At 30.8% G+C, this 21459-nt stretch overlaps 1 protein-coding gene across 2 annotated transcripts in view; it reads right to left on the reverse strand.

Moving 5' to 3' along the window:
* LOC118194897 (coiled-coil domain-containing protein 124-like) overlaps window positions 1-21459 on the reverse strand; it is a 48156-nt gene that overhangs the window by 12442 nt on the left and 14255 nt on the right. For both annotated transcript variants that reach the window (XM_085825259.1, XM_035366108.2), the window contains exons 3-4: window positions 10688-10841; window positions 6999-7113 (exon numbers count right to left, since the gene is read on the reverse strand). In XM_085825259.1, the coding sequence (XP_085681385.1) occupies window positions 6999-7113; window positions 10688-10841 (269 nt within the window). The remainder of the gene's footprint in view (window positions 1-6998; window positions 7114-10687; window positions 10842-21459) is intronic.

Here is a 21459-nt window from a genome sequence, read left to right on the forward strand (position 1 = left end):
GTTCCCAAATGAGATGACTCATCGACCTTGAATGTTAATGCGCAGGAGTTCGTTCAAAAGGCATTTATTAGCAATTATTCGAATGAACAGAATACAGTTCTGCTTTCAACAGTCGTATGTTTTCTAATTGATAACGAGGGAAGGAAACACAGAGTGAAGTGTCTATTGGACGGGGGCAGTATGTCGAACTTTTTGACAACGAATCTTATTGAGCATTTGCAGTTAGAGAAAGAAAAAACAAACATTTGTTTCGGGAACATCCGTTTCGGGAATAAATGATGCTACTTTAACAATAAAGCATAAAATTAATGCTTCGATATGCAATAAAGAAGGAACTTTTATAAAGAATTTGGACTTTTTAGTAATTCCAAAAATAACTGCTGATTTAACACCTTCGCGCAAAATTAAAATTTCAGTGCAAGATCTTCCTAATTTAAAATTAGCAGATGAAGGATTTAATGTTCCAGAAAGAGTAGATATGTTGTTGGGAGCGGGAGTTTTTTATGAACTTTTGAAACCGAGTCAAATTCGAATGAATAACCCTGATCTTATTTTTCAAGATACAGTTTTTGGTTTTATCGTGTCTGGAAGTATTCCAACAGAGACTGAAAACAGGGTTCATTGTGGGTTGATAAAGGAAGAAGATAACTTAGATAAAGCTCTTAGAAAATTTTGGGAATTAGAAAATATTGAAACTGATAAACCCAAAAACAAAGAATTTCTAATTTGTGAGAAACATTTCGTAGAAAATTATACACGAGATAAAACCGGTAGGTATGTTGTTAAAATGCCATTAAAGGAGGATCCAAACACTTTAGGAAGTTCTAAACAAATTGCAACGAGTAAATTAAATTCCTTACGGAAACGCTTAGTAAAGAACCCCGAATATTTAAAATTATGTTCAGATTTTTTAAAAGAATATCAACAGTTAGGACATATGGTTGAGGTGAGTGAAAGCGAGGAGGAACGAGGTTCATATTACATTCCTCATATTGGAGTATATAGGGGAGAAGAGAAAAGTAAGTCGACTCCCTTGAGGGTAGTATTTAATGCTTCTTCTTTGACAAGCAAAGGAAACTCTCTAAATTCTATACAGTATAATGGAGGTGTGATACAAGATGATTTATTCTCAATTATGGTGAGATTCAGGAAATATATTTTTGCTTTCACTGCTGATATACAAAAGATGTATCTAGCTATTTCTATCCATCCAGATCAGTGGAAGTTGCAAAGGATTTTATGGAAAGAAGGCATTGATAAGCCAGTTAAAAACTTTGAGCTAACCACCGTTACCTATGGAACTGTGAGTGCACCATTTTTAGCAATGAGAACACTTGTACAGCTGTCAAAGGACGAAGGAGATAAATTTCCTTTAGCAGCGCCTGTACTGAGAGAAGACATGTACATGGACGATATTCTATCTGGAGCTGAGTCATTAAGTTCTGCGTTAGAACTTCAAAATCAATTAATAGGCATTTTGAAGAGTGGAGGCATGTTACTCCATAAGTGGTGTAGTAATGCTACTGAACTGTGTCAAACAAACGACAAAACATATCCCTTTGGTAAATCAGAAGAATCTAAAGCATTAGGTATTTTATGGAAGTCAAAAGGAGATTGTTTGAGCTTCAACGTTAAAATCGAAGACAACGTAAAGGTTACGAAACGGCAAGTGTTATCCGCCATATCTCGGATCTTTGACCCATTGGGTATAATTTCTCCAGTTATAATTGTAGCAAAAATATTTATGCAGAAATTATGGCTGTTAAAATTGAGCTTGAATGATGTTTTGCCAGAAAAGGAAGCTAAAGAATGGAAAGAATTCTCCACTACCTTGCAGCTAATTAACAACATTGAAGTCCCTAAATGTATTTTATTACCGGATAGAATCAAGATTGAATTAGATGGTTTCTGTGATGCCTCAGAGGCCGCCTATGGAGCAGTTATCTACTGTAAAGCAACATCAGCAACAAACCATACATCAATGAGGTTGGTGTGCAGTAAATCGCATGTCTCCCCCCTAAAGACGACTACAATCCCAAGACTTGAGCTTTGCGCAGCAGTGCTATTAGCTAAACTGATGCATCAAGTGAAATCATCATTAAAATTGGAGTTTACTGCTATCCACCTTTGGACCGATTCTACGATTGTGCTGTCATGGATCAACAAAGAGCCACACCTGCTCAAGACATTTGTTGCAAACCGGATTTCAAAGATACAGGATCTGACTGAAATAGCACAGTGGCATCATATCGCTTCTGAAGAAAACCCATCAGATCTCATATCTAGAGGTATGTCTGCCAAAAAACTGCAACTAAGTCAACTGTGGTGGAACGGGCCTGACTTCTTAATGAAGGATGAGTACCCTATAAGAGTTATACCTGCAGCAATTACTGAAAAGGACAGTAATGAACTTAAAAACTGTGCTGATTCTGAACTATCTACATGTTTAAATCTGAATGTGAATAATTTTGTTAATGATTTATTGAATTGCAGTAATAAGTATTTAAAATTAATTCGTATTATAAGTTTTTGTTTTAGGTTTTACAAGAATTGTAAGCAAGAACAAAAGCAGGTAGGTAATTTACAAGTGGGAGAATTGAGAGCAGCTGAAGAAACTTTAATAAAATTAGTACAGGGTGAGTATTTTATAAATGAGATAAATGATCTTAAAAAATCAGCTATTGTTCCAAGAAATAGTTCTATTAAAAGTCTTAACCCTTTCATTGACAGTAATGGACTGTTGAGAGTTGGAGGTAGATTAAAAAATAGCAATTTAACTTATGAGAAAAAATTTCCTATTATTCTGCCTTCTAAACATAAATTAACAGAGTTAATAGTTAATTACTATCATTTAAAATATTTGCATGTGGGTCCTCAATCTTTGTTATATCATATAAGACAAAAATTTTGGATTGTAAGTGGTAGAAATGTTTGTAGAAAAATTGTAAAAAATTGTATAATATGTTTTAAAGCCAATCCCATTGTAGCTCAGCAAATCATGGGTGATTTACCCAAGGAAAGAATCACAGCTAATCTTACATTCAATTATACTGGAGTTGACCTCTGTGGCCCATTCTTAATCAAGTACAAAAACCAGAGAAAAGGTATATATCAGAAAGTTTATGTGTGTATATTCATTTGTATGGTTACTAAGGCCATTCATTTAGAGCTTATAACAGACCTAACATCTGAAGCATTAATAGCTACCTTGAAACGTTTCTTTGCACGAAGAGGTAAAAGTTTAACACTATTTAGTGATAACGCTACGAATTTTGTAGGTGCAAATGCAGAATTAAAGAGGTTAAACAAACTAGTGAACGAACAAGATGAGCTTTTAGCTGGTTATTTGAGTTCTGAGAATATCGAATGGAAATTTCTCCCTCCCAGAGCACCTAATTTTGGAGGTCTTTGGGAGGCTGGAGTTAAATCTTTTAAGTACCACTTCAAACGTGTCGTAGGTAATGCAAAATTGACATTTGAACAATTTTTAACAATTATGATTCAGATTGAAGGAATTTTAAATTCCCGACCATTGACACCCTTGTCTTCCGACATTGATGATTTAGAGGTTCTAACACCTGGGCATTTTTTAATTGGTAGAGCAATTAATTCGATCCCTGAGCCAGATATCACGGAAGTTAACATTAACAGGTTAAAATTGTGGCAACAGATCACAAAACTAGTACAAATTATCTGGAAAAAATGGAACTCCAATTATTTAAGTCATTTACAAAATCGATCTAAATGGCAAAGTTCTAAAAACAATATACAAGTTGGAGACATGGTCTTAATTAAAGATAATTTGCCTTGTTGTAATTGGGCGGTTGGTCGTATAATAGAAGTATTTTATGGTAAAGATGGAAAGGTTCGCATGTGTAATGTAAAAACTCAAACTGGAACTTTCAAACGACCAATTACCAAATTATGTGTCTTACCAATACAAAAATGAGTATTGTCTTTGTTGTTATTGTACAGTATTGAATGTGCTTCACATAAAATGTCATTATGTAACTGAAATGTTATATTGTATTGCTTTGAGTTGTACGCTAATGTATATGGTAAATGTCTAATTATAATAATGATTTTTATGTAATAGTACTTATTCAAAATTGTTTATGATATACTTGTTTAATTTTTTTATGCTATATCTTAATTACAATAGTTGAATGCTAAGCATTGCAACGCGGGGCGGCATGTTCGCGCCTGCGCATGTGTAATGTAATCCACGCATGCGCATCTGTAATATGATGATCAGACGAGTTTGAGAATCGCCATCGACGGTGTAAGATGGCTGGTCACAGCTATGAGTTAATGAGTGATTGTAATTAATTATGAGAATTAATAAAGAATCGAACCAGCGAATTTATTTAGTGTGTGTTATTTGGGACGAGACCCAAACAATTTAATTTCTTTAAATATAACACAGAGCGATAATACTTTGTGGCAACAAAATTTTTGGATACAGTTTTAAACTGGCATTATTGCTTTCATCTGTAGAGAGGTAGAATGGAACTGTTTTAATGCAATCAATAACCAAAGATTTATTTTTCATACACATTTCTTTAACAACTGAAGCCATTTTGGTCCTTGCATTTGGGTATTTCTTAACAATTACACTATCGAGAAACAATTTTCTAAATATAACTATAAATATTTCTAAATATAACCATGCATCATCATCCGAAGTATTTCTTGCCAGGTTGTGCAGCAGTAAAAAGGCAGAGAACAAGTTTCTGCATTTATAACTTTTTGGTCTTCTATTTTCCACAAAAAAATCTATTTTTTTCAACAGAACTCATGTTGTCCTTGTGCTTTTTGATATGCACATGTTTGATAATATCAGACCTTTCACCATGCGAAGTTCATCGCGATTATGAACAGTACACATCACAAATATATTTATTTCATTTCCTTGAGAAAATAATAAACAATTTTTAAAAATTGCATGAGTATTTTACCTTTTTTGTAGACAACTAAAACAAAAGATCATAATTTCTTAAACTATTTCTCAAAAGCACGTGCACTCGGACCGCTTAGCGACAAGATAAACAAAATAAGAACCTCAATTTTGCTTTATGTTCATTGGCTAATATATGTCAAATGACATGCAGTGGTGCTCGATGCTCGATAATGAAGAACTGAAACATGATGTTTTCGAATACATGTGCTTTCACTGACAAAGCAGAAGTGTGGCATAATTTTTCACATGAAACGATTTTGTTTTTCTTTTATATGTAATCCAGAGGAAAAAAACCAAGTGCTTTCAGATACCCCAAACCACTTTTTTTTGTGCAAATAACGAAGTATTAAGCCAAGCTATATAAAAAATCGTGAAAAATTTTACGAATAAGAGAAAGTTGGGAGAAATATGTTGTAAATTGGGTTGGCCAAAGAGCGGTTGGAAATCAGGAGTCTCCTGCCTAAATTGATGGAGTTTGTAACTCTGCTGCTGTCTATAATGAGAATGCAAAACAATTAGTGATGTCTTCCAAATATCAGAACAAGACGTACAGTCCTACTTGTTTTGGTAACTTACACTAAGACTTGTATGTAGATGTAAGCGACTTATCGCTATATCTAGATAAGCAAAAAGAAACATAAATGTGTAAAAGATCCCTATCCTATCATTTATATATGTAATCCAGAGAAAAAAACTAAGTTCTTTCAGATACCCCAAAACCACTTTTTTTTTTTTTTTTTTTGTTTGTTCAAATAACGAAGTACTAAGTCAAGCTATATAAAAATCGTGAGAAATTTTACGACTAAAAGAAAGTTGGGAGAAATATGTTGTAAATTGGGTTGGCCAAAGAGCGGTCGGAAATCAGGAGTCTCCTGCCTAAATTGGTGGAGTTGGTAACTCTGCTGCTGTCTATAATGAGAATGCAAAACAATTAGTGATTCTTCCGAATATCAGAACAAGATGTACAGTTTCACTCGTTTGGTAACTTACACTAAGTAAAGACTCTTATGTAGATGTAAGCGACTTATTGCTATATCTAGATAAGCAAGAATAGAAGGCACTCCTGGTGCTGACAAATCAGCCAGCTTTTATGGCATGAACTCAAAAGTAGAAATTTAAGTTGAAACTACGTCTTAGCCAAAGGCTACGCAGAAATATTTAAATGTACAAGTTGGCTCTTAACCTACACCGATATGATAGCACTATTTGTATAAATAAAGCAACACCACAGACAGGAATGCTTATCATAGAATACAACTAGTAATGTGCCCTTCAGCAGGCAGAAACACACTCAGATTAAAACAATTTCAAATCCTCACTTAACTACACACCAGTTAAATTTGCACTCTGGCAGAAAAACAGAGATAGACTGAAGTAAATGTACAGATTTTTAACATAAAATAACCAACTTATTAACATAAATACCTTACGAAGAAATATAGAGGTATGGCTTACTTTCGTCTGGAATTGCACCTAAAACAATTTATGCGATGGCATCCCACTAGCCATTATAATTTCTTTAAATCAGCATTAGCAACAACTGCTGAAATGTTGAAATATTACATAAATTGCTTCTGCGTGATGTTAAATAAATCGTGAAAACATTGAACAAACTGCTTGAGTGCACAAAACAATGAAGCGGATGCCACAAAGTGTTTGAGAAAATGTTCCTTCTCTTGCTAAGGCCACCACAGCAAGTCAAATACAGATTCTTTTAAGTCTGCACAATGTAGTTAGACCACCTCTAAGCCTTTCTATAATAAATGCAGTTCCGTAGACCCAAAAATGGACACTTCACTATATATAATTCTTAGTTTAATTAGGAAGACAGATTTGGCAATTTATCATATTCATAAGCCTAAAAAACACACTGTTCCCAGATAACTGAAAAATACCAATAATTCAACTGTCGTGATTGGGAGGGGGAAGTATATTAAATAATTTTCAGTATTTTAGAAGCGTTTACAATTTTTTGAACAATAATTATTTTTATATGTTTTCTAAAAAGTATGGCAGAAAAAAGTTTGAAAATATTTACCTTAAAATTGCAATAGCATCGTCCACACTGCGAGCAACTTCTCCCTCAACATGAAGTCGATTTACATTTTCTTCCAGAGGTGTCTTAATGTGTAAAGGCTCCTTCTGGGGTTTGGCTGTAACAAAGATTTACAAAATGATCAGAACCAAGAAAAGTCACAAGTTTAGTTAATTTCTTAATACTAAATAAATGCATATTAGCAACAGAATGTCCAACTACATGTGTGGCATGATTATGATTTCCCATTGCCATGATCACATTCATCCAGTCATGAGAATTTTTTGCTAGTAGATATATATTAGTTTATAATTTAAATTATTTTATTACTTTTTCATGATGTTAATATCTTAATTAATGGAAATCAATGAAAACAAGGAAAGGACTAAAATAAGCAATTATACAAATTTTAGCTCATAGAAGCCATTTCAATACAAATTTTAAAGAGCAGATCCAAAAAACAGTGCCACTTTGATTATTAAACATTAGCTATAATAAAAAATTAAACTTGTTGAATCTATGTTCGTTTAAACAAACATAGATTTGTAAGCCATTGTCAAAACAAATGGCTTGCAAATTACAGCACTGCTTTGTTATAATTGCACTACAGTAAAAAATATCTTCTAGACCTACTGGCGGCCCAAGAAACAATTTTACATGACTTAAAAATATGTTTCCCATAAATTACTTAACATTAAGAAATTAATCATTATAACAAGATTTTAAAGAAAACATTCAAGATTTTAATGATTTGGTGTCCAATTTTACATTATTTTCATTACCAAAAATGAATGTGGATAATAGCCTAGAAAATCCCTATAAATGAGGAAATTAATTATTAAGTTCTAAATTTTTACTTGTTAATCTTATTTCAAAGATTTGACATTCCATTAACTTAATTTGTACAGTGTGGCCAGAAAGACCTTTTACACTTGAACTAAATGTGTGTAACAGTATAAGATAACACATATAAGATTTAAATTTCCTATCCTATTTGTTCACAGGGCTACTCATGTGAATTTCACTGCGATTGCTGCATGACTGCCTGGGGAGGAGAAAGATGACTGTGCACTGACCAGCTTATTCTCTCGCCTTTCTGTGCTTGGTGAAGAACAAAATATGTTTACGAGTGCACATTTAATGTATAACGGACGGTATATGCTAAGCTAAAATTATCTAATTATCTATTTCAGTTAATGTTGCAGATTGCGTTGTTCCTTAATCTTCAAATTGGATCCGGCTTGTTATTTTTTGCAGACCGTTAGAGCAATTTTATAAAAGTAAGCTTGAACTTCCGATTATGTCAAATAGAATTTCTGATATATATTTACTAATATGTAAAGGATCTACATAGCGAAAGTATGTTTCGAAGTTCATTAAACAAAAAGTGGAATTCCTGCAAAAAATGGATAAAGGCATATCTTTGTTTATCTAAACTTTGTTTATCTTTAACGGCGCTGCGGGCGCACGCACAATGAATTGGAAGTTGATCTGTCAGCACTATCCTTTTCTTCAGGGCAAATGTTTTTATTTTATTTGGCTTATAATTCCTTACTAAATGTAGTATTTCATCTCGATGTACTCCGTCCTTGATATGATTTAAATCAAATTCCTCGCCATTATAATTCGTTTCCGATAGCGAAGAAAGTGACAGAGGTTATTGAAAATGAAAAAATTTTGATTGACAAATTAGTCAGTATTCTCGGCACAGCAATTATAGGACTTGAACAGCGGAACTTTGTAACTGAACAAGAAATTATGTCTGTTTATAGAACTAAAGAGAATGTATTATCACATAAAAAACGAGGCAACTTAAACAACTTACATTGAAAAAATGTTTAATAAAGTAAACAAATAAATATTAAGCTTTTTTTTTGTAAATTTTGATACCCTTTAGATCATAATTGTTCTTTATTTCATAAGTTACGGTTTCATATTTTTAATTTTATAATTTCTGCATGCCATCTTACCAGATTTAAACTGATGATCTATAATCCGAAAAAATCGATAATCCGGAATCGCCGAAGTCCCGATGAGTCCGGATTAATGACTTTTGACTGTATTATTTACGTACAAATATGTGTATTCCCTTCTTTCATGCACTGAAAAATCTAATAAATAAAGGGAAAAAGGTTGTCATTATTTATTTTCAAGTTTTATCCCACTTGGAAAGTTTTCCTAATTTGTTTTATAATCAAGTTATTTAGTGGCTAATTCAACACATAAGAATTATCTAAATTAAATGCCAGTGTGAAAATTTAGTATTTAGCTGTCAATATGTTTGAATTAAAGAATGTAATCAATAGAAATTTCTTACAGATGCAGAGTTTTAGATTTCAGACAAAAAATAAATATAAATTTGGGCTTCTTCTTTGTTACACTATTACTGCTGCGTGCATATGAGTTTGTAATAGATTGAATACATGCAGGTACAATGAGAGGTTGATAAAATTAATTTTACCAAAAGTGACACTTCAGAGTTCCGGAGCTTTCCACAAAAATAGTTATACAACTCTTCACAGTATTATAGAGTACAATGAGCAGTTACACTTTAAATTACTGAGAATGACAGAACACATTGCAAAGTGCATATATGGAGCAAAGCTGACATGGAGATATCTCAGTACTCCGTACTCAATTGAACTAACATCTGAGAGCAAATGCTCTCTCCAGTCTTACACAGTTTTTACCCGGCCAACAATGTATAGTACTCCACTTTTCTACTTTCTGCTTCTCAAAATTATTGGAATGCATATGAGGGCCAACACAGTTACAGTAACACAGGACACCAATTATAATATCCATTACAGTTACACAGGTTGCAGACCAAATGGTTGTCAAATTAGTCCCCAAAACTGTTGCTAGCTTGGTGATATCTCACCGAATTAGTAAGACAGCCATTTACTCAATGTTAAATATTGCCTCTGTATTCTTAATTTTCTAGCAGAGTACTGCCTCTCCAGATTTTCATGTTATTATACAGAAAAAATACAGCAATTTCAAATATAATTGCACTAAAATTATCTACCTATGTACCAAATTTGTAACATTATTATTATTACTGTTTATGTATGGAAAGAAAAAAAGAATTCACCAAAAATATTTTATGGATTAAAGTATTTTAACAACTGATCTAAATTCTTTTATGGAATGATATAGTTTTTTTTATATTTTTATTTATTTATTTATTTTTTTAAAATCATACTAGTTTTTAACTTTAGATACTATAAGAACAACTCAAATGAAGACTTAAATCTGATCCACAAACTTTATTAACACTGCTTATATAAAAGGCAAAAATACTTTTTAGACAATTTCCACAAACTGCTAGATAGCTACACTTCTCTAACTCTCATTCATGTGCATACTCTGTGATCAATGGACAATCAGTTTAGATTATGTTTAAGATCAGCAAAAGCTATTGACTAAATTACAAAGAAAAGCATGCACTGCATAGTCTTTCTTACAATAAAGGATACAATGCATAACTATATATGAATGCAAAATAATTTCCTTTAAAATGATCAATTAGTGAATAAAAAACCACCAAACAAACTATGTGCTTCTGCCATAAGCACATAGTTTGATTGTTTGGTAGTTTTAAATATACCGCAAAATAGACAAAATAAGGTTCTTTGTTTAAACATCTAACAAAAATTTGGGTAATAACACAATACAATAAATATAATTACCTAATGATTTCTCTGTAAGTTTTTCAATTTCAGCCCGAGTCACTTTTGTAACAGATGGCTTAGCAGGTTTTATAGAATTCATTTCCTCTTCATAAGCCATTTTACTAGCAAGCTTCTTTTCCTGAACTTCCTGTTTCTTCTTTTCTCTTTCTTCCTGTTTTACAAAATAAGTTACCCGTTACTGGTGAAGTTTAAATTTTTTAAAAACTAAATGTAAAATTGCATAAATTACTAGATTTTTATTCACAGAATTTCTATAACAGTTTATCAAATAAAAAATTAAAAAATTCATTAAAATAAAATTTTACATAAGAATATTTTAATTTTATTTTTTTTTTTTGATTAAATTAACAGTCAGATACAGCAAACTGTAGATAAAAAAAAAAATTTAAATAATGATATAAAAACAAAGCAAAAATTTTCTTTTTAGTAACTGTAATACACACAAATCAGTGAAAACAGATTGTAGCAGTGACACAGAATTCAGTGATTATTTTATGTATTTTTACTGTATATAGATGATTTTTGTAAAGTGCACCTGAATTATAAATAAAAGCTATGACTATACAAATAAAAAATTAACTAACAGATCTAATTAGAGTTAATTACTGATTCACCCTGTTCATTAAGGCAAAAGTTTATACAAATAATAGTTAAAACTGTTGGCCACATAAAACGTAATTAATGCACACAATTATATTTAACACACAGAAAATGAATTTATCACTAATTTAAATGAAAAGAATAATAACTTGTAACTTAAAGCAGAATTTAATTAAAACAATAATACAATTTACCTAGATTTTAAATGTTGCTTTTGAAAAAAAAAAAAAAAAAAAAAAAAAAAAAAAGTTACACTCCCCCATTTGTTTACAGCCATTAGACATACATTTATATAACATAACAAATACTATTTAAAGCTATGTTCTCAATGAATTTGAGCTCAGTTTATTATCTAACAGCTTGTCAACATGTTTAGTTGTTCAAGACCATCAAAGCTTCTTCTTCTTCATACGGATCGATTGGCTTTCCTCGAGTTACTGCCTGAAAAATATGCTACCTGATAACCCTACAATCTTCATTACTTTAGCATTTCCCTTGCCCTTCTTCACCATCAGCACCTCTCAGACCCTTTATTTTTATATTTATATTTTCAAAACCTTGAATCACTAAAACAATTTTGATTAAGTCCAGTGTTCTTTTCACTGGCAGAACTTTTTTTTTTTTTCCCCCTCCTTATTTTGAGATATCAAGAATCAGTTTGTTCAAGCCATGAATTAGCATTATATGTTTTTTTTAAACCTAGTGCAGCCGTCTCAAACTCAAACTGCATGCAGGCCAAATGCCTAATTAAAAAAAAAATCTGATAAGCCAGTTTTTTTTTAACAAAAAGAAAAATTTTATTTACAAAATAAAAAAATTAAAACAATAATATTGCAAAGAATATTATAATAATACTGCATCTTTTATTTCATATAATTCTAACATATTTATTAATCCTTAAATAACTTATTTTAATATACACTAAAAATAAACAAATTATGAAAACTTTCTAGGTTTTCAAAAAAAAAAAGTTTACCGAGTGGGGACAGAGCTTGAGAATAAATAAAAACAACTTAGCCTCTTATTAAACTTTTCCTTGATCCATAAATAAAAATACATGTTTGTATGTACTATAAACGGCCAAGCAGTAAAGTCGCTGAGCACTAGTAGTTCGATCGGGTTTCAAATTCTGGCAGAAGAGGCTTCATGGTTTTCTACATATGTAATGTGGATATGAGCCAGTTTCTCTAAGAAAGGTCCTCCACCCCTACCCTTAGGAAGATAGCATGGAGGTAAGAAAAGAAGGAGGGTTCAGCTCCACACTATGAGTGAAGCACTGCTCCAAAGCTTCGGTCTCCAGGTGGGGTGTTTTTTGTTTACATTTAGAAGCTCCCCTAACAGCGCTTTGATAGTATTTCGACACACGACAGTTCCATACAAATCGAAAAATGGGGCACTTCCGCATAAAAGACACATTGATTGTGTGATGGATAATAGTAATTTGTATAGTTTAGTGACATTTAAGCAAAAATCACATCTTGGTTATTTTTTGGTAACCAACAACAGCGATTTTGATTATGAATCTGTTTTATAAAATTCTAAGCTGTTGAACCACAAAAATATAGATTTTAGCAAAAATGTTATGCTTAAAGAATGACAAATACCTTACGGTATCTTTAAAATTGTATACATCTTTCGATACCCTTTTGTATTCGCTACTTTTATTTTATGTTCCAAACGCCAAAATGTTTTAAATAAAATAAATTGTGCTCGCTTCTTAAGGTATGCAGTTCTCATTCAGACAAAGAATGGCTAACTGGAGTATATTACAATATTTGCTCTCAATATCATAATTAAAAAGTGGCAAAATTTTTGATTCTGAATTAACTCTCTCCTGGATCAAAGATTTCTCTGAGAAATTGAGAACTGAATACTGATACTGTGTGTTGTAATACAAAAATTATGAATGTAATACAAAATGTGATGTAATATGTAAATGTAATACAAAATTATGAATGAAAAACCTTGTTCAATATACAGTGAAAATCGTTTAACACGAAACTGAGGGGACAAACATTTTTCGTGTTAAGAGATATTGTCCCTCTAAAAAGAATCAACAAAATTAAGTTTATTAGAGTATATTTTATTTACAAAAGTGTACATATGCATGTATTTAATAATTATCAATAAAGCAAAGACATCCACAAGAACTTGATATAAAATTTTCAAGTTTTTTGAAAAACAAAACATCGAGTTTTTGTCTAAATGTGCATCTAAATAACTGCTCATACTTTTCATGATGTTCTTCATTTTGGATGACTTAAGAACAGGGGCTGCATTATTCATTTTATTTTCATCATCAGAATCTGCATCAATGATATTTTTTTAGCTTTCAGCAAACTCCAAAATGTCTTTGTCTGACATAATTGGTGCTGTACGCACATTATCATCATCTTCTGCAACAAATTCTTCTGATGATACAGTAGGACAGTCTAATAATACAGAAACTTTCTCAAACGGTTCATTAAGTGTCAGCTCAGTATTCCCAGTTTCCCCCGTCCTCCTTCTCCATTTTTTTTGGCACGAACCAAACTCATTGATTTTTTACTCACACTGCATTGTACTCGCCACTGAATTCCAAAGCCACCTGATGAGAGATGAGATATTTTTGTATTGCGTTTGTAGGAGTGGAGGTTGAAAGTAGCTTAAATAAACAAAATTAGCACAGATTATTTCAAATCCAAGTTAGCCTCCTTTCTACGACACATGTGAAACCATCTCTCTTTTATTTCACACATTCCTTAAATCTCGCAGCTGGTGTTCTTTTCATTTTAAGCGATTTTCGTTTTGTGTTAAAAGAAACAAGATGCATCAAAATATGTAGTAGTTTGTCAGAACTGTTGTATTATTTCATGTTAACCAATATTTTGTCTTAAGTGTTTTAGCGTTAAATGTATTTCACTGTATATATTTGAGCGCAGTGGTCCACTATTTTTGAAAGTTTCAAGACATGGAAAAGTGTTATTAATCGGTATATCAATATACTTTGTATATTGTTACCTTCTGAATAACCTCACAGTATGAAAATTTCAGGTAAGTAAATTTAGATCAATTAGTTGTTTTAACTGTTTTAAAAAAATGAAGCTATTATGCAGAGTAAGGCAATCAAGATTGCTATCTGATGACAATCCGGTTTATGTTTAAATGTGAAATGGATAGTAATTATTTGTTATATTATCAGAGAATTATTAAACTAGTTAAAATTGCTAAGAGAAGTATTGAGTGCTCTGCCATAATATATTTACTAGAAGATTTGAATTTAATAATGAATGTATTCTAAACTGTGTTTTACGTTAAAAGTTTGAAACTTGATGGTTAAATGTAAAATTTTGCATGTTAAAATATTCGTAATTATGCACATAGGACAGGTTATGTTTTTATTAAATAGAGTAAGGCATGCAAGGGCTATCTGCCTAAAGGAAGAGATGCCCTCATGGAGGAATTTCGAAGAAAAACTGACCTTTGAATGGGTATTAAAAATAATGCATGTAATTTCCATTCAAATTATATTTAAACATATATCTTATGTAAAACTTTCAGGTATATGCTAAATTATTGTAAATTACATTACTCGAAAAATATAGTGAATGCACAGAAATTAAAGATTTGCACATGCCGAAAAGGGAAAAATATGAAATATGTATGGGTATTTATGTGTATGCTTGCAAAAAGCATGTATCTGCCTTTATTCAAAAATATATAAATATTTATTGAATTATTTATAAATATATTTGAAATGAAAGATTTATTCATTCATAAACTGTGAATAAATCTAATTATTAAATGCATCTAAATTTATGATGATTATAAATATTTTCTAAATATATAACATTAACATTGAATTGTAAACATAAAGCGAAATATGTTGACAAATATGTTATAAAACTATTTAAGCAAGAATTGTTCATACTGGGATAGCAATCTGTTAAAAGATATTGTAAAGCAAATTCTACGAGAGATGCATACTTAAGGAAGTAATAAAGAAGAGCTTTAGAAGTAATAAAGAAGAGTAAGAGAAGAAAAAGCAGAAGTAATAAAGAAGAGTAAGATTTAGTAATAAAAGAAGAGTTTTAGAGTATTGTTGAAATTAAGGGTAAAAAAAAATCTGATAAGTATAATTAAAAGAATTATTCGCTTACATTTTATAATAACTCAGTTACAAGTTTTAAATAACGTTTTTAAAAATCCTTTTTTATTCTCTTTCAGAAATATTCAGAGAGTTAAATACTATTTAATGTATTTCACTATTAAAATAAAAGGTTTTTGAGTTACTTTAATGTTATTTTTTGCTTATTTCACTGTTTGTAAGATATTGAAAAGTTTAGCATGATTTTTTTCCTTTAACGGAAAGTTGGTTAATTTTTTTTATTAGGATAATTAATATTTGTATTAAGAGATATAGCTTATTTCATTGTAATTTTGTTATAAGTAATAACTTTTTTATGAAGTTGTTCTGCAGAGTAAAATTCTACATAGTTTTTTAATTTAACGTTTGGTGTTTCCTTCAGCCATTTTTCCGGTACATTTAAAAGCCAGACGAAGGCTGGCAGCGAAGCTGCTAGTTATAGATATAAATTGTAATTGTATGCTTTAAAAATGTAGAGGATAATAAGTTTATCAAGCACATAAACCTTCTTCATTTAATGCAAATATAGACATCCGATAAACTTCTACTCGATTTATGTACAGCAAGAATTATGTTTACTTTAAAATCTAACAGTTGAATACCTTACGAATAATACTGTGAACACAAAAAGGAATGTCGTTCGTTATTACGTGAAATTCACACTACTGTAAAATAAAAATAAAATTAAAAAAATTATAAAACTATAAAATAGCTTTATAATATTTTTTTCAGTAGCTGTACTACTACTGTGATACTTTTAAAAATAAGTTTTAGCCCAGAGGGCCTATTAATTTCATTTTGCATTTTGTGGCATTTCACTTTTCAAATCGTTGCCACCAAGTATTATTGCACTTTATTATATTTAAAGAAATTAAATAATGAGGAATCTGCAGAATGTATGAATGTTTCTCGCACTGTGATAAAACAACGGTACCTAGAGCCATAAAATTCTGAATAACATAATCCTTCATCCTAATATAGGCATCAGGAGACCCAAATTTGGAACTGGGAATTTGTATTATTATCCATTTCATATATCATATTTTGTAAAGCATTTATGAGTTTTTGATTAAGAAACCCAAGGATTTCAAAGTGAGCAATGGCAACATTGTACGGGGGAAAAAAAAGGAGGGAAAAAACATTTTCATCTCTAGTGCGTGAGACTATGTATCGGAAATTCTAAAGATATGCTTTTTTACTTCCTTGTATGAAGTAAAAAGGAAGTATTGTAATCGCGAAAAATTTCAGGCAGCATATTTTAACGAAAATATCCATTTTGACCGCTATCGAATGCAATTTAAAGATGTTTTTGCGTGATACCTGTACGTAAGAACAGAATAAAAGACTCGTTTCCTCCAAAAAAATTATAAAACTGCTTTAAAATTAATTCTGAAGAGAATTTTTTGTGGCGTCTGTACGAACGTATGTACGTATCTCGTATAACTCAAAAACGAGTAGCCTCAGAACATTAAAATTTTGTATATAGGACTGCCATAACATGTAGATGTGCACCTCGTATTTTGGTTGCAATCGGCGCACCAAACGTATACAAATATATTTATATATATATCCACTCTGTTACCTGCTTCAGTGATCTCAGTTTATTTACTCTTATATGTTTGTAAATTGTACATTTTTTGCTTTAAAAATGATTGAATTATGTTGTTTTTATCTTTCGATTAAGGTTTTTATGCCTTTAGTAAATCTGTATGCAATATTTTTAGAATTATCAACAATTTTAAAGTTGTTTAAGTGCCGCTAAGTCCTTTTTTATGGCGGCCATTGATTCTTTACATTTGAAACAGTAGACTAGTGGATTTGTTGCCAATGTAGAGAAACTTAGCTTCGCAACAACAAAGATAACGCCTTCACTTATTATTTCGAATTAAATCATGCTTAATCCTTTCTGGAATTTTTTCGAGGAAATAAGTGTTCAAGATTTACTTCGTAATTTTTAATATAGATATTTTGAGTTTTTATGTATTTTTGCCTTCTCGCGAAGTGAGAACTGAATTAATTGAATGAGAAATCGTTTGTGAAAAACTGTTTCTTTTTTGTTTTGTTTGCATAATTTCTTTTATACATCATTTTAGCTTTATTATAGTATTTGAATAGAACATGTGGCAACAATTAGATAATTCTATTCTTTAAATGATATAAATTTTGTGCATTATGAGTTATAATATGAACGAAATATAATACTGTTAAGTGAATCTAGCGCCAGAGTGTCGCTATGGTAAACACATACTAGAGTGAATTTTAAAGAATGCATTTATTCTATTGTGGTTTGTGTGGTGTCAGCGAAGTAGATTTAATTCAATCCAATAAGTTTAAATGAAATGAAAAAAAAAAAAAAAAAAAAAAAAAAAAAATGCATATAACTTAATATTCTGTACAAGGAAGTCATGTGGTGTACACATCAGATTTTTTTAATTATATGATATTGCTGTTGAATTGAATTTTATGGTTTAAGAACGAAAAACATGATATTTATTAAATAAAGGTAACACGCAAAACGTTAAAAAAATGGCCCTTTGGGAGTAATATAAAATCTGAAGGCTTTTAGATTTTTTTTTTTTTTTTTTTTTTTTAACTGGTTTCTAAGTGAGGACTTTCTAATGGAAACTGGCTCGTATACACGTTACAGATGTGAAAAGCCACGAAAACGCCGGCTAGCTCGTTGACTGGATTCGAACCTCGGACCAAAGTACCTGCGTTCAGCGACTCAATAAATAAAGCATAAATAAAAAATAAAGCATTATGAACATACATTAGAAAAAAGAAATATATGTTATTAACAAAAAATAACGCCACAATTAATATAAAAGGTACTTTCTGATTTAAAAAGCCAAAACCATTTCAACATCAAAGCAGCATTTGCAACATACAAATTCAAATTAAAAGCAAAAAGCTACTGCTTTCTTCATTTAGAGATCCAAAAATTTTTATGTCATTTAAAATTTGCTCCAACAGTAAATCGATCATATAGATAATAGAAAACTCAATTACAATAATCTTCATGGATACTCTTTTATGCTATGACAAATAGAAATGTCACATCTTAATCAAATGCTTTTTTAAAAATACAATTTCATTTTCAGCAAAATATTTTTCTTGTAAAAATAGCATGGACCTTTGTCTACAGATAACTTAAATTCCCATTAAAATTTTGCATAGTGGAATCTTGATAAAACAATCAAATGTCAGTTCAAAATTTGAGAAAAGAAAGAAGAAATAGTAACTGAAACAATATTTGCCAATTCATAGCTTATTACTGGCTAAAGGAGAAATAAACTTTCATTTTTTTATTGTTACATGCATCACTTTATTATATTTTGTGATATGGATGATCCACTCATAAATCATTATTTTAACTTTTTGGATTTTCATTAGATATGATCTCGGTGTTTTTATTATATACATATCTTTAATTTAAAATACTGTACATGGATAACAGAGCTTAGCTTAAGGAAGCATAAAAGCACTGAAAGGCACATTGAGAATAATGCAAGCACATTGTCACAAATACTTTTTCTAATAAAAAGGCTATGTGTACATGGTTGTATATCCTTACATATTTTCTACTTGGAAATTATGTAAAAAGGAACATTTATGTGTACCTTTTTTTCTCCATTTAGAAGAAAATCTTTTTATGCATTATATTATAATTCATGAAAATATTACAAAAGTAACTCTTTTAGTTTTCTATCAGAAATATTTTCTCCTTGCTGTATGCCAGAATGAATTAGAAAATGGTTAATGGAATACACAAACCAGCATGTAATGCAGCATTGCAGAAATAATTTGATCTCTAGTGCCATCATGCACTGGCGCATAGTCATAAAATTCCATGCTTAAAGGTTTAGTAACCAATGTGGCACACATAATAATATTTTATTATCTCTTTAAAACCATATTCCTTACAGTAAGTAAGTCGGAATATGGGTACAATCTATTTCTATTACAAAGCACTAACTATCAATACCACCTCACAGCTAAAACCTGCAGCAAAGGTATTAATACTTTATGGTTCAACAGCATACACATGTCCGATCGGTCGCTGAGCCGCAGATTCTCCCAAATAATAAAATGCAGATGATGTAGGAAATGGCAATTGTATATCGCCATGGCTGCCGATTGATAGACTATTTTTAGGTAGCCCCAAGAAAAAAGCAATTAATAGGCTATTAGCCAGTAGGTGTTGGTGAAAAAAAGCCAATTAATAAGCTATCGGTCGGTAGGCGTTGGCAGAAAAAAGGCGATTAATAGGCGATCGGTCAGTAAAGTGTTAAATATAGGTACAAGTAGAAATATAATTTTTGTATACTCATCTTTCTCTTATTTTAAAATTATTTATTATTTCTCTTATTTTTATATCTGGCATATAAACCACATCCATAAATTTCAATCTTATTTTCTGTACTAAAAGCATGTGTTATACGCCGGAATATACGGTAACTGATTTTACTTTCTAAGAGACATTTTTTCTTTTATAACTTTTCAAATACTGCTGCACTTTTAAAACTGTAAGATGTTTTGAATTCTACATAAAATTATCTTTAATATGGTTCATAGTTTAGGAAATCTAAAAAAAAAGTTAATTTTTGAAAATATAATTATATGCTTAGAAGAGCATTTTTCATCATGTATTGCAAAATGTTTGCACTAAACTAAACTTAAAAACCACAATAAACAATACAAAAGGAACTGATAGTACGTCAAGAATTAAAAAGATTAATCCAGTCAGTGACATGATTTTTTGCATCTGCTTAAGAAGAATGATATTTAAACAGCATTTATTAGTTAAATTTTCAGAATTAACTATTTTAGTTTTACTTTTTATAAGCTTTCGTTCATTACGATGATAGATAGTAAATTAATCAAGAAAATAAAATATTTTTAATATAATTAGACCAATGAATATGCCAAAAAATCTCATGACCCGGCACAGGAGGCCATGAAACTCGTGTTATTTTGACTATGGTAAAGCACATGAGGGCGGGCTATCTGCCTAAGAAAAGCCATGCCTTTGTGGAGAAATCTAAGTGAAACTGGCTCGTATTCACATTACACTGGAGAAAACTAACCATGAAGCCATCCTATTCACCTGGGCTGAAACCAGGTCAGACTCTCAGTATTTAGCATTCTTAGCCACTTGGCTGCTCATGAGGGCCATGACACTAAGAAAATTAAAACTTAAACATGCAGTGCATCCATTGTTATTTTAGAGCTAAAATAATTTTCTATTGAACTGCAATCAGTTTTGTTAAGCTTACTATAAACTTTGAAGTTCACAAATGTTCAAGAACATTTATACAGTACAAATAAACTTTGAAGTTCACAAATGTTCAAGAACATTTATACAGTACAAAGTCAAAGATACAGACATCCAATATTCAAAATGATCTAAAATTCGAACCATCAACAACCTTTTTTTTTGGTATGCTTTATACATGCACATTTTATCCCCCTGCTCATAATAAAACACGCAGAGAGACACGATTCTTTCCCTTCGGCATACCTTATTAAATAAAATACCTTATTGAAGAAACAATCATTTTAGCATAAATTTGTATGACCGACAATTTGGCTCCATTGGTATGTGTCTGCTTGGCATACATCTTAAACTGAAACATTCTACATAGATAACATTGTTATTTTACATGCAGTAATATTTTATATCCCGTGAGCCAATCTGGCTAATCATTATTTATTATATTTTGCTTTTATCACCACATGTTTATCAATACATGACAACTTGAGTAATGACTCATGTAATGATGGCTATACAATTTTTTAAAGCTAGTAATTGAATAATAAAGAGTATGGTAACCGTTTATGTTGATATTATGCTTGGCGATGATTACAGATTTAAGATAAATGCGCTAAGAAATGTTGACGAGGAAAAATTTAATTAAAAAGATCTTTCCATATGTTAAAAATAGTTTTTCTTAATGATACTCATAGACCAAGAGATTACATTTAGTGCTATTTGAATTAACAATCACTGATGTGTTATTCACATAAACAAAGAACCAGCACC

This window comes from Stegodyphus dumicola, chromosome 10 (genome assembly GCF_044657685.1).
Source record: "Stegodyphus dumicola isolate Sdum_Otavi_A_Nest chromosome 10, ASM4465768v1".
NCBI lineage: Eukaryota > Metazoa > Arthropoda > Arachnida > Araneae > Eresidae > Stegodyphus > Stegodyphus dumicola.